This window comes from Indicator indicator, chromosome 4 (assembly GCF_027791375.1).
Source record: "Indicator indicator isolate 239-I01 chromosome 4, UM_Iind_1.1, whole genome shotgun sequence".
Taxonomy (NCBI): Eukaryota; Metazoa; Chordata; class Aves; order Piciformes; family Indicatoridae; genus Indicator; species Indicator indicator.
In genome coordinates this window covers 23,802,085-23,818,469 of record NC_072013.1, presented here as the reverse complement: position 1 = coordinate 23,818,469, position 16,385 = coordinate 23,802,085, and the positions used below count along the sequence as shown (strand labels likewise).

The 16,385-nt window shown below is 37.4% G+C and overlaps 1 protein-coding gene across 5 annotated transcripts in view; it reads right to left on the bottom strand.

The window, feature by feature from the left end:
* Nucleotides 1-5,106: 5,106 nt before the first annotated feature.
* The window catches only part of WDR20 (WD repeat domain 20), a 41,840-nt gene continuing 30,561 nt past the window's right edge, over nt 5,107-16,385 (bottom strand). For 4 of the 5 annotated variants that reach the window (XM_054400021.1, XM_054400024.1, XM_054400022.1 and 1 more), the window contains one exon: nt 10,017-11,312. In XM_054400021.1, coding sequence (XP_054255996.1) covers nt 10,017-11,312 — 1,296 coding nt within the window. Of the gene's footprint in view, nt 5,116-10,016; nt 11,313-16,385 lie in introns of those variants that run through there. The other variant, XM_054400023.1, reaches the window with a different exon arrangement.

The following is a 16,385-nucleotide window of genomic DNA, read 5'->3' as shown; positions in this document are numbered from 1 at the left end:
TGGCTGGATTCAAGTCATCAAGCTCCTGCTGAAACTTGAGTCCCTCCTTTTAAAACACATCTAATCTACCAATTCAGAGACATTATGAATCTGGACACATTCGTAGGATGCATAGCAGACCGTGTGTTTGCGTGTATGTGTGCATACACATGCACACATTTTGTATTGCATTGCTATACTGAAGCATGTGGCACTTAATTTGGTGCCCTCCACAGATCAAACCTGCAGGAAGCAGGACACCTTTTTTTATTTTCACTTGGCTAATGGATATCTGATTCAAATACTGTTGAGGTAGACTGAAGCAGGTTAGTCCTTAAACTTGGTTGACACTCAGGATGTGCAAAGATACTGCAAAGTCCAAGAGAAGAGAATAAAAAAGTTTCCTAGTTATTAGTTAAGGAATAGATGGTGAAAAAAGGCAGAATATTAGACCAAACAAGCTACTAAAGCACTTGTGAGAACTTTTGTCAGAAAGTTTTGTTTGAAAGCGATGAGGATGAATTGGAACTCTATAGTTCACTACCAAAGCGTTCCTCAGAAGTCCACTAAATACAGCAGCAATAGGCAGGTCTTTCTTGCTGGAAAATTACATCCACTAAAGCAGCTCTCACATATGCTGGAAAAGGCATCTAAAGGTATTCTTTTCAGTGATCCAAACTGTTAATATGCAAATACATGTTTACAAGCACATAAAAAGTGCATAACACTGAGTCTTTATTAACAGTCTCGTGATCATGCTAGATGAGAAATGAGCATTCTTCTATTAGATTTACAGATTTTGTAATGAAACCAAGGGTTGGGGAACAAAATTAAGATAGATTCATTTTCCTACAACCCCTCCAGAAACAGTAGGTGGCATGGAGCCTTCTTCCCTGTGAACTACCAGACGCTCTGTATTTCAAGTTCCAAGACTAAGGAGGAGTCCTGGTTTCATCTCCCAAGCTGTGAATACTCCCTGCTTTAAACCTCTGGTTAAATGAATGGTAGGAAGTCCTTATGTTTCAGTCCTTCCTCTGCATTAATTCTCTGAGCAGGCAAGCCAGAGGAAAACCAAAGTGGAAAGAATCACAAGACCAGCATCACTGTGCTACTGCAGAGAGAGACTTCAAGAACTTTGCAAGTACTGCCTGATAATACCAGGCAATGATGGCCATTTCAAAACTTCACTTCTGTGGGAGATCAGAAGATTTGTGAGTTCTTCTATGTACTTAATATCAGAATACATCTTAGACTCGAAGTGTTCATCCAAGAGAAGCAAGAGTAAGAATTTGTTTTCTAGGCACAGAAGTTTTACCAAAGCAGTGAGTGTGTTCTTGGTGGGTCCTGAGTAACAAGAAGACATTACAGATCTTTGCCATTACTATATTGGAGCTTTTCAAACAAGGGCAATTATGTTAGGTATAACAGGAAACTTTAGAAATCCATACCAGGAGAACCGGTGGGGCTCCAAAAAGATATACATTCTGACACAAGTTACAGTTGCCCTGTAAGAGTCTGGTCCCTAACACAAAGGGTATGGGACTAGAATGTTTGGAATTGCATTCTCTGGGAATAATACATGCATACAGTTATGAAAAAGTATAGAAAGGTCCTGCCTATAAAGAAAGAATAAAGAAATTAAACTGAAATACTTTCTGTGATAAACCACCCAGTGTAGCCAGCCAGGTGGTAAAAGATGGCACAAAAGCTGCAGCCATTTATTAGCACAAGAGCAAAGCTGCAGTTTAACAGTCATGACAGAAACCACAAAATAATTCAGATTCAACAACTGCAGCTTTGCTGTGCGGTGCAGTGCATAGGTTTAAAGCCAAAGAACAAACAGCTCATGCTGAGCAAGCAGCAGAAACCAAAAAGTTTTGAAAATAAATGTAGTCTTTTATTAGCAGTATTATTTTGTCAGCATGCGGGTCTAGCAGGGGGTAGGAAATAGAACAGTTATGAGACCCAGGTCAAGAATTTGATAAAGCAATCTTCATTGTAATCTCAGAGAGGGTCCTCCGAGGAAGTGCTACATCATTTGCCATCTTAATGGAATGCTGCACAGCTGAAATGTGCTTTGTTTGTAGAGGATGGCATTGGTTTTATTACATCAATTAGCAGTGTGAGAGCATCAAACAGACTGTTTCAGCAGAAGTTGCTAGGGCTGTTCCATGTTTCTGACTTCCTTTAATAGAACTTTGCATATTTGGTAAAACAGGCTTGCATGGGTAGGAGTGAAAAGCTGTAACAAATGCAATCAGTAAGATTATTTCCACCTGAGGTTCATGGCACTCATCACTGTGGTCTGTTCAGAAAGACCTGCAGCAGTATTAAGAGTAACCATCCCACCCTCCCCACAGTCCAGGAGATTGTGGGAGGGTGGTTGTTTTTCAGTGTTTTGGAGTTTTTTGTTTGTTTGTGGGGTTTTGATTTGTTGCTTTATTGTTGGGATGGGATTTTTTGGTCAAGTTTTTTTTGTTGTTGTTTTGCTTGTTTATTCTGGTTTGGTTTGTCTTTAAGAATTCCACATATGCTCCAGGCCAAAATTCTGGGGTTTTTCCAAAAATACGAAACAAGGTTGCACAAGAGAAACTAATTCTACGAAAGATCATCATGTAATTGCTATATTTAAAAAACAAGCAAACCCCCCCAAAAACACAAACTGAAAGATATTACTAACTAGAAAAAAATCCATGAGTAACTACTGAGTTAGTATATTCTTCATGTTAATTAGAATGAGAGAAACTGGAGCCAAGCTGCAATCACATGTAGTGTCTAATCTAGATTAGGGAGACGTGAGCAGGACCTGAGAAGTTAATGTCTCAGTGCTACTGCAGCATGCTCTTGGCACACTCAGATTTTGCCTGGGACAAGAGCTCAGCTGGCTTTAAGTAACTTGCTGGATGTCAGAACTCTGCATGGTTTTTCCTGCTTTCCCGTTTGAAACTGAAAGGCAGATAAAAAGCCAAGTCTCCAGTGTAAAAATCAACCAATGTAAAACAACCCAACCCAACCAACCCACCCAAAACCACAAAAAAACCCAAAAAGTTGTGTCACCAATGCAATTAAACCAAAAAGGCAGAATTAACAAATACCCATACAAACATGGCAATTACTTGATAAACCATTTCTGCTTTTGCCAGTATATGTAGTAACGGGGATATGTTATTCAAAGAATATTCCATGGGTAGTTTATTCCAGTCCAGAACTGTGATATTCCTGCAGTAATTGGAAAAAGGATTCTGGACTGAGACCTTTGCTTGACAAAAAAGCCTATGGGCCAATACAGTGTCTGAGCAACAAGAATATGCCAAAACAGAACAAGGTTTTTTACATTTGTTTAAAATTCTTTAGTCAAATGAGCTGATTTAAGATTTGCATGACAGTTTCTTATTTAAATGAATCCGCATTAACATGTGTCTCTGAACTGCATATACTTACTAAATCAGAACATTTCTAATGGAGTAATAAAATTAATTAACTGAGAATGTTCAGGGAAGCTGAGCACTGATATAACATACTACAGAGAAATATTTTGTATGGGATTTAGGGGGTATAAGAAATAAAATATGTATCTTGACATAATCAATGTGTTCATGAAACAGTTTTAAGTGTATTTTTTTTTCCACTTGACTTTTTTTTCTTTGTTCTAATAGTGTTACAGAAAACTATGAATGCTTAAGCTATTTGACACCAAGTTTTGTAAAAGCATGTAGTAATATCAAGGAATTTTGACATGCAGCTTCTGTGTACATGAAGGAGTTCTTCCTTCTAGCAGAGGTGTATCACCATTTTTTTCTTTTCATTCACAATGAGCAAAGTCAAGGCTGCCAGAAAATCAGAATAAGACTAATGAAGGCTGTCTAGTGATATTGAGCAAGATTACTTCAAGACTACTATGCAATGGAAGATATACATGTTCAAGAAAAGAAAGAAATAATGTAAGATGCAACTGTTTGTGTGTTGGGAAAAGCAGAAAAGGCTTTTGCCAACAGAAACCTGGTATGGCTCAAGAAACACAACCTTAAGCTTCATTTAGGTAGTAAGGGCTCACATGCTTAGGAACAGTTAGTTTTCTAACTTCCTCAAAAATCAGTAAAGTTTAAAATTTTCAGATTAGAAAATAAAAGAAAATGAGATAAACCAGGAAAACCTCAGGTAAAAGCATATGACTTAAGGCAGCCACACTTGGGTCAGTTGTAAAATAAGCATGGTCTTAAGCAGGGTAAGAAATGAGCATAATGAGTTTGATGAGGATGATCAGCACCCACCTAAAAATTCAACTTCAAAAACCAGAAAATAATGGGATCATGCAAGTTATTTTGCTGAGAAGTTTGTGCAAAATTACATGTTCCAAGACATCTTTTGCCAGAGTACTGACCACAGAACTTGTGGAAGTTAGATTTGTTTCATGCTCACAGTGACTGTTGAGAAAACTGGTTTGACCTACCAGTTCTTGCATCATTCAACGTGACAGGATGTTCCCAGAACTTTCAGGATGGATTTCATTCTGTTCCTCCACTGGCACCAGTTCTTAAATACACAAATATGTTGCCAATCATAGTGGTCAATCAATACCTTCTGAAGTACCAGAAAGTTCTCAAGTTCACATAAGAAAGATGTAGACTAAAGCTAGGAGACAAACATAGTGCTAGTATCTACCTTTTTCACTGAAATTGACCTGAAGTGCATTTCAAGAACCTTAGTCAGTATCAGTTGCTTGGCCCCTTTATCAGGTAACACAGAACCACTGCTGCAAGGGTGACACAATCCCTAGTCCACTAAGATGAAAGGGCACTGTCTTAATTCTTTTGCCTAAATTGGTTCCAAGAAATTTAGCAGTCAAAGTTTTACACTATTTTAAAGTGCAGAAGAGTTCAGTTCTAGACTAGCCACAGGTCTTCTAGAGAGAAAATGCTTCAATCTTCTGAGTCAGCCATATCTTCAGGGCTGCAAATTCAGCGTTCATCAGGTAAGCATCAGGATCTAAAGCTGGAATAAATGCCCTGCACCAGAGTCCACAGAGGAAAGAGCTCCTGTAGAGTCCTAGAAGGAACAATGCTCTGCCCCAGCTCCTATTTGATAGGTAAGCAGAGAGCATCTAGATAGATACATTCGTGTCCATGTTTACTGAATCTGAGTATAATAAGTGGTTTGACAAGTATTCTATTTCATATTACTCTAGTCCTAAAAAAAAAAAAAAAAAAAATACCATGAGACATGACCTTATCAACAATATCTGAAGATCAAAACGTATGCATCATCTTGAGATGAAGTGAAACATTCACTCAGAGCAGGCTACAGGATGCAGTCAACTTCTTACTTTAAAATATGTCAAGCTAACAGCTGTCATTGTGGCCATTTGCTCAGTACAGAGCAATAGCATAAGACCACCTAAGGACTGCAAGATAAATTAAAACTCAAATGTGGAAAGGACTATTGAAAGTTATCTACGTTTACAGTTCAATCACACATTTTTATTTAACATCGGTATACAGAGGACAACCCCAGCAAGTTATTTTGTAATGTCAAGTATTTAGTAAAGTTCTTCAGCTGTAACAGTGACAATAGAACAGCTAAAAATAAGCAGTATGAAACAAACATGATCTTCTTAAAATTATAAATATACCGACAATACTTCTTAAAGCTTAATTATTGCAACAGTTAAATTAACAATAGTTCATGTTAGAAAGGCTCTATGAAATTTATTCAAGTTGTCAAGAAATTAGATGGAAGTGTAAAAAGGAAATACATATGAATTTTACTTTTGTTTTTCACTAAAAGGCAGTCAATACAATTTTGTACAGTATCACCTAACATGTCAATCTTTAACAAACTCCAGTATACAGAATTCATAAAATGCAGAAAAAATATTTAATCTTTACATGTAAATTAACAGTAAATTAACTGACAAGTTTTATTATCATAACATAAGCAGGCCAGCATTTTAAATACTAATTTAGTAGCTTTATGTTGTTAAAGGGGCAGACATATACAGTCATTCCAAGTACATAATCAAATTTTAAGAGGTGATAATTCAGAACACGAGTTTTCTAAAAAGTGTTTAGTAAAAGTCATGTTATTTCCTAATCCAGACATCCTTATCATAAAGCCTTTAACAGGGTTATGATCTCTCCTGGCTTTACTGGAGCCGCTAGTCACACCTCCTCACACACGCACGCGCGCAAGCACACATACCTTGCTATAAATATCTCACCAGTGTACTAGGTTTAAGTTCACCCTGATAATGTGGGTATGCTCTGTGCAACTTTGCTATTATGCACAATACAGAAAGCTTCAAATTTTAGCATGGTAACCTGAAGTCATATAGCTGTGTTTCAGTTTTACTATAATCATCCCTGAAGTTTATACAGATACCGTATCACGTCGAAAGAAATCTATTTGATAGTACTTAAATACCAGCAATTGAACTTCAATTGTAATGATGAAATGCTCCTTTCCATTGAGGAAGAATTAGTATGTATAGCTGCTCATCTCACTCAAATATACTACATGAATGTTTAAGTACTTTCACTACAACAGAAGTCATACTAAAACATGATACTGTACTACAATTGTAGTTAACCAGAAAATTCAAGGATGTTATAATTTAAGTCTTCCTGTACAATAAGTCAAATAAATAAATTCATGTGCATTTGTTTTACAAAATGGTAGCATGTTTATCTTGCTAGGTTATACACTGCCATTTCACCTCTTCATACTTCTAGCCAATCTTACCTTGAGCTTTCTTACAAAGGAAACCACTAATCAGCAACTTTCATATGGGTAAAATGGAGTCACTGTACAAAAAGGTGAACACCTAATTCTGAAGTCAAACACAGAAATCATGTAGATAGTTTCTCTTTCCACTAAGTTCAGAGAAAACTTGTTTTGCATATCCAGGTACCACTTTGGTTTTTTTGAAAGGGGGTAGAGGAGGTCATTGGGTTTTGTGGCTTGGTTTGGGGTTTTTTTGGAATTGCTTCTGCAGGTCCTGTAATTCAGTTTGAAGTAGCCATAAATGTAGCACAGGAAGTTTACCTTGGTTTCCTCAAATTATTTTCCTGTATTTCCAGATTAACACAAAGTGGTCTATGATCCCATTTACGTTACCCATCAGGGTCTGGGAAAGACAGTGAGGAGAGGCAACAGCTAATTGTCACCATGTGGAAAAGAAAGTTCATACTCTTGTTAAGGCAAGCTATTTTTTTCACCACCCTGAAATTTCTTCCACAAAACCAGGCTAACAAAAAACAAGAGTAAAAAATTGAATCTAATGAATCCTGAGCCTTGTTCAACTTGATTTTAATTGGATTTTGCCATTCACTTCACCTCAGGCTGACTGGGAATTAGTATAATGGTTCTGGAAGTGCAATGCAAGAACGGTACATATCCAGTGAGGAAGCTCAAGGTATGATGATACACTGAAGTAGTGATTTGGAAAATTCATAAACAGTCAGGACACTGTAAGCACTGTGCAGCCTATCAGCTGTCATAAGGATCACGGCTAAAGAGACACTTCTGGATTGTTTTTCACTAAAGGCAGCACCAGCCCAACCAGAAAAATGAAGAGAACTTTTCACACAGTGTCCCATTATCCAGAGCATGTTTTGATGGCTATTAAAAATTAAAGGGAAAGTAGCACTGGCTCAGTGGAAATTGTGTTAGACACTGCAAGCCTGCTTCAGTTTTCCATCCAATTCTTTCCTTAGGCTGGCAGTGGCATGAATTTAATGAAGGCCTTTTGAGGCAATGATGGAAGAAGCAGCAAGATTCAGAGGCTTTCACTCTAGAGTTGGCAGAGAAAAGAAGTGACGGAGTTTTAAGATCACTTGGGGACCCATATTTCAAAGGGAAGACTAGAAATAGCAGCTTTAAACCCCAGAGTAACAGGATAGCTAAGGATAGAACAGCTGGCAAAACAGAAATGAATGGTATATAACCCAGTAAGAAAGACATCACCATGAGTATTTTATACTTTGACAATTTTCATTAAATAAAATTATTAAGTGCTTTCCTATAAACAAAAAGGATGCTTGAAACGTCCTTCTGGCACAAATATTTTCCTACCAAAGCCCTGTAAACATGCCATCAAAATTTAGATTTTACCAGTAGAGTGAGCTCACTAGAAATGCAAGTGAAACAGAAAAACAAATTCATTTGAAAATGTCTAAGTAAATACTTCTTAAACAATATGGCATTTACATCAGTGTGCAATATATTAATTTGAAAGTGATAACTTTAGCATGAAACTTACTTACCTGTAATTAAAGTTTTCCATATTGGCCAATACATAAATCCTGATTTTTGGTACTGCATACTTTATCTCTGAAATATTTGAAATGTCACATTCCAAATCAAAGTCAATACACAGAAATATTTAAGTTATACCCAGTCTAACAAAACCCACTTCAGCCACTGAAAATAAATTTAACAGTGTAGTATTTAGTGGTACCTACCGGAATTTTTAGGACAAAAATAAAATATAGGTAATGATAAAAATCTGAGGCACTGCTCTATGAGTATAAAGTTAATTCATAAGACACATGAATTATACGGAGTCATGGAAGTGAAAACTGCTTAAGTATTTCAATTTAGGACAGACATTTTAATAGTTTAGTGTTTTGGGGAGGGGGTGTTCCTTTTTTTAAATATTGGGTTGTTTTTTTTTTTCATTAATGCTGTATCTGTATTTCTTAAGAAGAAAAATACTTCTGGTAACACCCTCCTCCCTTCTTCCAAGAACAGGGTTTAGCATTTTTAAACCTTTAAAAATATGCATTAAGATGCAGAGCGGATGTAGCTCTTTACATATATCTGTGCCGTGAAATTTAATTCCATCTCAAAGAAACTTAAAATAAACTGAGTTTTACTTTAAAGTTTATAGCAAGGAGGATTTGGTATATAGATATAAATAGTATCTCCACTTCAAAACTCATATTTATGAACCAAGTGGTTAAAACTAATGGATATCACATTTTCATTTACATTGCCCAATGTGGCAATATTCAGGTACTACCTGAATATTGGCTGATAACCTGTGCCTTTTCAGAAATTTTCACAAAAAATAATGGCCCATCTTTCTAGATCAGCTCTAGTAATGCTTTTATAGCTGTATTCCTTTAAAATGTTGCTTGTAAACAAAGCTATTGTAGCACAAAGTACTTTTTAATAAAATAATCAGCACATTAAGCTTCATTCAGAATTTAGCTTGCTATACATTGGACAGAAGGAAAATAAAGTTTTATCTGTGTTCTTAACAACAAGATTTAAAGCTAGTAATATATTTTAATGAAGGTTCAACTAATAGACCAGATGCAATCAAAAAGCACAAGCTTGTTGTGATGAAATTGGCTAACTAAACTGACAGTAACATAACACTGAAACTACTTGAGAAAGCTTGCATGATTTTCCCTAACTTAAATACATAAATCAAGACCTGGATAAGATTTCCTTGATATTAGTGATTCAGTTTCAAGAGCATAAACTACAGTCAGTAAAGGGCTCACAACTCTGTGCACAAAATGGTTGATGTTTTAATAAGAAGTGGTTTTACATTAATGGCAGGCCACCACAGAAAAGTATGGAGAAATAAAACACTTCGGTTTTCATTTTTTTCAGAGACTGACATTTCTCATTAGACTTAAAAGAGGCAGCTTTTCATAAGCCACTCTCATTGGGAGTGCTGTATCTTGTATAAAACATTAGAAGGATTATAATTATTTAGTGATTGACAGGTTTTAACTTCCATTTTTACATAAATAGCTGTCACCATATCATGGTTATGTTTAAGTATAAGAACACCGATCAATAGTTTAGATGCACAGTATTTATTTCTTCTGCTGGAAGGCAACTATACTTAATGATTGTATCCAAGACACTTCAAATCATTCAGAAATATGGCATGCAGTATCCAAAAGTATGGCTCTGAGGATTTTTTTTTTTTTTTACATTAAGCATAAAGAAATTTTATATTCAACATTCATTTATATTTCAAGAAAACTACCTATTCAGAGTTCTAGTTCTTTGATGCAGCATTAAGGATTAAAACTTACCACTTTACCAGGCCTTGCCCATGTGCAAATAAATCCCTCCTGACAAGCAGTGACTATACAGTCTTCAAGAAAAATTAACACAGTCAGTCTTTCATGTGCTATCTTTTTACAGATAAGAGGCTCTAACAAGGGAACATCTTCCATTCGGGGACAGAGAGGTGTTCCCAAAGTTTTAGCTGGGTCCGTTTTGGTTTTAGTAACTAGGTTCAGTTTGTCACTGCTCTTGCTAGATATATGTCCCATGCTATGATTTCTCTTGTGATCTTTTTCATGGTGTCTTTCCTTCCGATCGTGTAGCGATAAGGTTGCAAATTTACTAACACCAGAAGCAATGGCACCATCCATGACACTGCTTTTACTGCCAGCATTTGAGACTGCAGAGTGTGGAAGGCTGTTTGACCGTGGAAGAGGAGGGGGTACAGAGTTTCCAGGTGTTGTGATACTGTTTCCATTACTTCCTGGGTTAGTTCCACCACTTCCAGCAGGTGGACTTGTGGCATTCATGACATTTGTATGTGTCCTTGCTCTTGAGAGAGGTTGGTGGGGGAAAAGGATATCTTCTGTAAGATCCCACAAACAGAGCTGTGTGTCCTGGCCTACTGAACCAAATCTATATGTAACACTTACTGGACGACTGTCTGTAGAGTTCCTTTTGGATAGCCTAGATTGCGTACTATTTGCTCGATCTCTGCCAAAATGAAGGTCTTGAAAATCCTCATCACTTCCGCTAAATTCCATCGGGTCACTCTCTTCTACACTAGTGGTATATGGATCAAACGCAACAACACTGACCCACGATTTATGTCCGTGGCCTCTTGCTATTACTCGACAGTCCACGAAAGACCAAACTGTTACCAAGTCATCCTCTCCACCTGTCACTATGTATTTCCCATCAGGACTCCAACACACACAGAGCAGTCCTCCAAAGTAGCTTTTCATTGTACCATGCAATTCCACCGAATCAAAGTTAAACACACGAAGAAAACCATCCTGGCTCACACACGCCAAGAACTTCCCATCTGGGGAAAAGGCAAACTCATTCAGGGCACCCTCACCTACTGTCCATTTAAGCAGAGGGTTTCTTGTGGATTTACTCTTGCAAGTGTGAACTGCAAAACTTTCTCCTTGTTTAAGAAGCTGGTAGTGCGGGGCTGTGGTACCACAAGTGTGCTCCACGTTATACAAGTACATATTGCCACTCGAATGAGCTACTAGGAAAAGGCTTTCCGAACCTGGTACCCATTTTACACAGGTTACTCTGGACTTGTCTATTAGTCTCTGTGAAAAACAAAGAAGATACATATCAGAAAGTCTGAAAATTCAAGTTTTAATGATTAACTGTAAATCTGAGCTTTCGGGGGGGATGGGGAACAATACTTGACAAAGTGAACTCAACTTTCTAGAGAGCAACTACATTACTGTATCTGCAAAAACTTATCATCTTATCAGGCAGTAAAAAGGAAGTTATTTTTAGACAAAGTGCTACCAAAGGTTATTATTATGGTGCAGTCACATTCCACAAAGAACATACTTCAAAATCAAGCCAATCTGTTTTTAGGAATCTAAAGGCAGTATTCTTAGGTTTATTTTTTGCTGTGTAGGTTGAAGAACATGAAAGGGAAACAGTCAACAAAACACAGAATAAGCTAAATGGATAAAAGGCAGTTACTTATCTGTACTACACGGCAAACAGGCTACAAATCAACAACAATAAGTTTAGACTCAGGTTTTATCTGAAAACACAAAAAAAAAAATCTATCCCCTTAAAAACAAAACAAAACAACACAACAAAACAAAACAAAGGCTTTATGAGCCTCCACCAGCTTTTACTGATTCAGGGAGCAAAAGCAATAGTGTGACCCTGTTAATATGTGGCTGCAAAGTTCGTAGTTAAGTGCACATGGTTCAGTGAATTCACAAAGCCCCACATACTCTTCACCTTGGAAACCCCTCCCCTTTTCATTCATTAGCCAAGGACCTGCCAGTACTGTCAGCTGCCACATGATTAAGAAATTTCCTTTAAAGAAGAATATTTTAATAGAGCCCATCACTGCAAAATAAGGAACACACGCACACACATTAAACAAACATTTCTTCAATGCTTTATGAGCTGAGAGATATGCACAACCAATATTTGTATTTGGCCCAGATTGATTAGAGGCTGAAAGGAGTGCTGAACTACATAAAAAACAAGAATGCAAATACAAAGATCCTAAGGAAATACCAAAATAAGTTACAAAAAGCTGGGATAAGAAGAAAAAAACCTTGCTACGCTGTTCATCACAAACAACCCCCCCCAAACTAATGGATAGTACATTGACTATTACCCATTTCTGTACCTGTAACTACCACTGGAAAGCAGCATCTGGTCATATTCAATCATACATTTGCTGCTGCCAACCTCAGAGAGCAGGAAGCTTCTACTCTGTCATTTATCATTGATTAAATTAGCCATTTTGTACTTGAGAGCTGAGAGATGTAACTTCATCTAGCAACTTGTGGTGGTTCAGCCCTGGCTGGGGGCCATATGCCCACCAAAGCCGCTCTATCACTCCCCCTTTTAGATGGACAGGGGAGAGGGAAAATAACTAAAGGCCTCTGCATCAAGACAGAAGCAATTTAATAAGATGAAAAGCAAAGCAAAGGCCACAAGAGGAAGCAAGAGTAAGCAAAGATCTTATTCTCTATTTCCCATTGGCAGATGATGTTTAGTCACTCCCCAAGAATCAGGGCTTCAATACACATAGTGGTTCCTCTGGAGGACAGATGGCATTAACAAATGCCCCCCACAATTCCTTCTTTCACTTAGCTTTTACCTCTAAGATAACATCATATGGTATGGAATACTCCTTTGACCAGTTTGGGTCCTCTCCCAAGATCCTGCCCATCCCTCAGCCTACTGTTGGGGGAAAATGCTGGAAAAGCACAACCTTGCTGCTTGGCTCAGCAGCAGCCAAAAACATTGGTGTGTTATCAGTACCCAGCACATCACTGCAAAACACAGCCCTATGGAAGATGTTCTGGGGAGTATTAACTACAGCTCAGTCAAATCCAGTACAGAACTCTTCCTCAAATGCTGTAGCTTTAACATATTCTTAACTTCTGTTGTGATATTTTAAATAGCTTGACATGTGTTCATTGATATCTCAGCAACGATGAAAGTTACCTAGTACACACCATGAGAATACGGACAGCGAACGTGAGTCTAGCTGCTTGCTACTGGCAATATTCTTCTCATTATGAAACTGCTGCTAATATGGTAACAAAGCAAAATTTCTTGCTCTCCTCTACTAGAGCAGTTCTACCTGACATACAACCTCTTACACAGTAGGAGCAGTTGCTCAACTATTATACAAAAAAGGGTATTTTAAGCTGATCATTATGTTGGGCTACATGATCTTAAATATTGCACAGAAATCCTGTAAACCTTATCTTTTCTTCAAGGAGGCTATGAACAAAACAGACAATTGTAATCTGCAATGAGTACAGATTAACTCAGAGAAAAGATGCAGAGAGACTTTAAAATGATAGCAAGTAACTACAGTTCCTTCCCTACTCAACCAGCAGAGCTTTAAATTCAGCAGGAAGACAAAAACTCTGAAGTTATGACTTTCTGAAGTTTTAAAAGCTTTCAAGTGGGTTCATACACTTCTGCAGCACAACAAAACAAGACCTGAAGTCAGTATGACTGGCAGATGCATTACAAGAACAAACCTAGTATCAAGCAAATCAGCAGACTAGCTGGGATAAGGTGTTCAGGTTGGTGAAAGAATAGCAAGTGAAGGAAATTCACTCACCAGTGAGGACACAATCCAAGATTATCTTGACAGCCATGTTTTGAACAAGCTTCAAGGGACAAAATTATAGGCACAGGCCCCAAAGTAGTGAAAAAATGAGGCAATCATGGAATATGCAGAGTCCGACAAAGAGCTTTGACAACATAGGTAGGAAAAAAAGTTCAATAGGGAAAGAAAAAAAGGCAGCTTAAGGCTTTGGTTTAAGTTTAAAAAATAATTAAAAATGAAAGAAACAAATTTACTAGCTTGAGAATAACTAATTACCACCTGGAAACAACAAATCTGTGAGGTATTCTTGGCTGGTTTTGGGAAAAAGAAAAATATCACTAATTTAATTCTGACACAGCTAGAAGGAATACCACTGTTGACAGACATTGATTTAAGCAGGCTGCCACAAGCTGCATAGAATCACTTGCCTCAGCCTTTCAAGTCCCTACTGTCTTCTGTATCAAGAGATTTTTTTTTTTTTTTTAAGGAAGAGTAACAAGTTAGACTGCATTAAGACTGTTACATTTTAAGTTCAACACAATCTTTTGTGTTGTAACAGGTAAAGTTATTTCATACGATTAAGTGCTATCCTGACTGCTTTACCACAGGTGATAGTCAAAACAGAGATGTGGGCTGTGCAACCTACCAAATCACTTACAGGATGGGTGGTGTATTCTATTACCTCTAGCACCATCATTAAATCTATCAAAATATGTAAACACTCATTTAGACCACCAGCTGCTTATGAAGACTTATTTTCAAATACCATCTAAAGCATAAATGTGTTCAAAACCCACCTTGACCTTGAAGCCAATGAACTGTCTTAAATATCAATGCTCACCGAAATAGCTTTCAGATAGAAGCCAGAACTTTCAAAAATGTCCAGGGCAAACTTAAATACTGTAACTGAGAGGTTAGGAATGTATAAAAGTGTTAATCAGTTGTAACTGCAGAAAAGATCAGTGCAGGAAACAAGAATTTGTCATTTAGCGCTATCCTACTGTGCATGTAGTTTTGGTAGCACTGAGCTTCTGGTGTTGCTTTCTTCATTTTGCTACACTTTTTCTGCAAATAGGCTGCTAAGGTAATAGTGCATTATTTTATTTCATTTATATTAAACTCTTTTTATCTCAATTCTTTATCTACAGCCAGAGTTTTTTTATGTATTACTTTCCCTCACTTCTGTATTAACAAATTATTCTCTGTTAACACCTTACAGCTTTGTAGAACATAGATCATCTAATTTAATTTCCACCAAACTGTCAAAGGATGTATTCTCACCACAGTGAAGAAATGCTGCTTACATCACAAAGAAAAATACTGTCCAATGGAAGTGGTTTCAGTGCTTCCATCATTTAGCCTGCAATGCATCTTTATGCTGTAGACACTAGAAAGTTTAATGTCAAGGCATGCAAACATACTTACATAAAGGTAAAATGCATTTCAGTGGCAGTTTTTCCTCAAAATAACTATAGTTCAGCTACAAGAGTGGACACTGCTCTGTGACATTAGCTATAATCTTTCTGCTGGCTGCCATTTGTAATGCTGACACTATTATTATAGAAAATTAAACCAGAGCTGTATTTCCACAAGTAACTTATCGACATCAAGGCTAGCACCTTCAGTGGTGACGCTGGACCAATGACAAAGACAAAGAATGACAAACTGTTTGGGGGGTTTTTGGTTTTGTTTTGGGGGGGGTGGGGAGGTTGGTTAGTTTGTTTGTTTTGGGTGGGTTGTGGATTTCATTTTGGGTTTTTTTGGTTTGGGGTTTTTTTTTGTTGTTGGTTTGATTGGTTTGACTTTTTGTTTTTGCTTGGGATTTTTTTGTTTGAGGGTTTTTTTCTTCTTGTTTTTTTGTGTGTTTTTAGCTGGTTTTAGGTTTTTAGGGGGTTGGGGAAAAGACTGCAGAGGTAAGGGTGTTAGACAATGCCATAATGAAAATTTCAACTACTTCTACAGAGTTTTCTAACAGAGTATTCTGTGCAACAGTTTACCCCTGATCACAAGCAGAGAGACAGAACAGGTGGGAAAAGGCTAGGTATGAAGAAAAACACCCCTCTTCTGATCAGGATGTAGCTACTTTTAGAAAGCTGAGCAGGAATTAGACAGTTCTAATTATAAAACATCCCCACTGAGAACAATACTTCACTCTTTGCACAAAGCCAGAACAAGGCAACACGTCTCTCTGAGGTGGGAAATACATGGTTGCTCAGTTTGAAAGCTGAGCAAGCTTAACTTCATCTGCAAAGGTCTTTGCTATGACCCTCCCCTCCCACAACTATTCACCTGCAGCTGGATTAAGACACAAAGAATCACCTCAAACTCCCCCAATCCTCCTCCCTAACAACATGCAAATTCCTATAGCTTATCCTCTGCAGAAAATGCTGTAAAAAGTTACACAAATTACCAGCTGTCTTTCCTTGTTATCATCCAGACACTTAACACTTTAAAGAATGCCAGTACTAGCAGATGATCAGAGCCAGTGCTCTTGTAACTCTGCATTAGTCTCCCCCATAGTACTCCCTTCTGTCTTTCCTTATTGCACAGCAACAGAAAAAGTAGA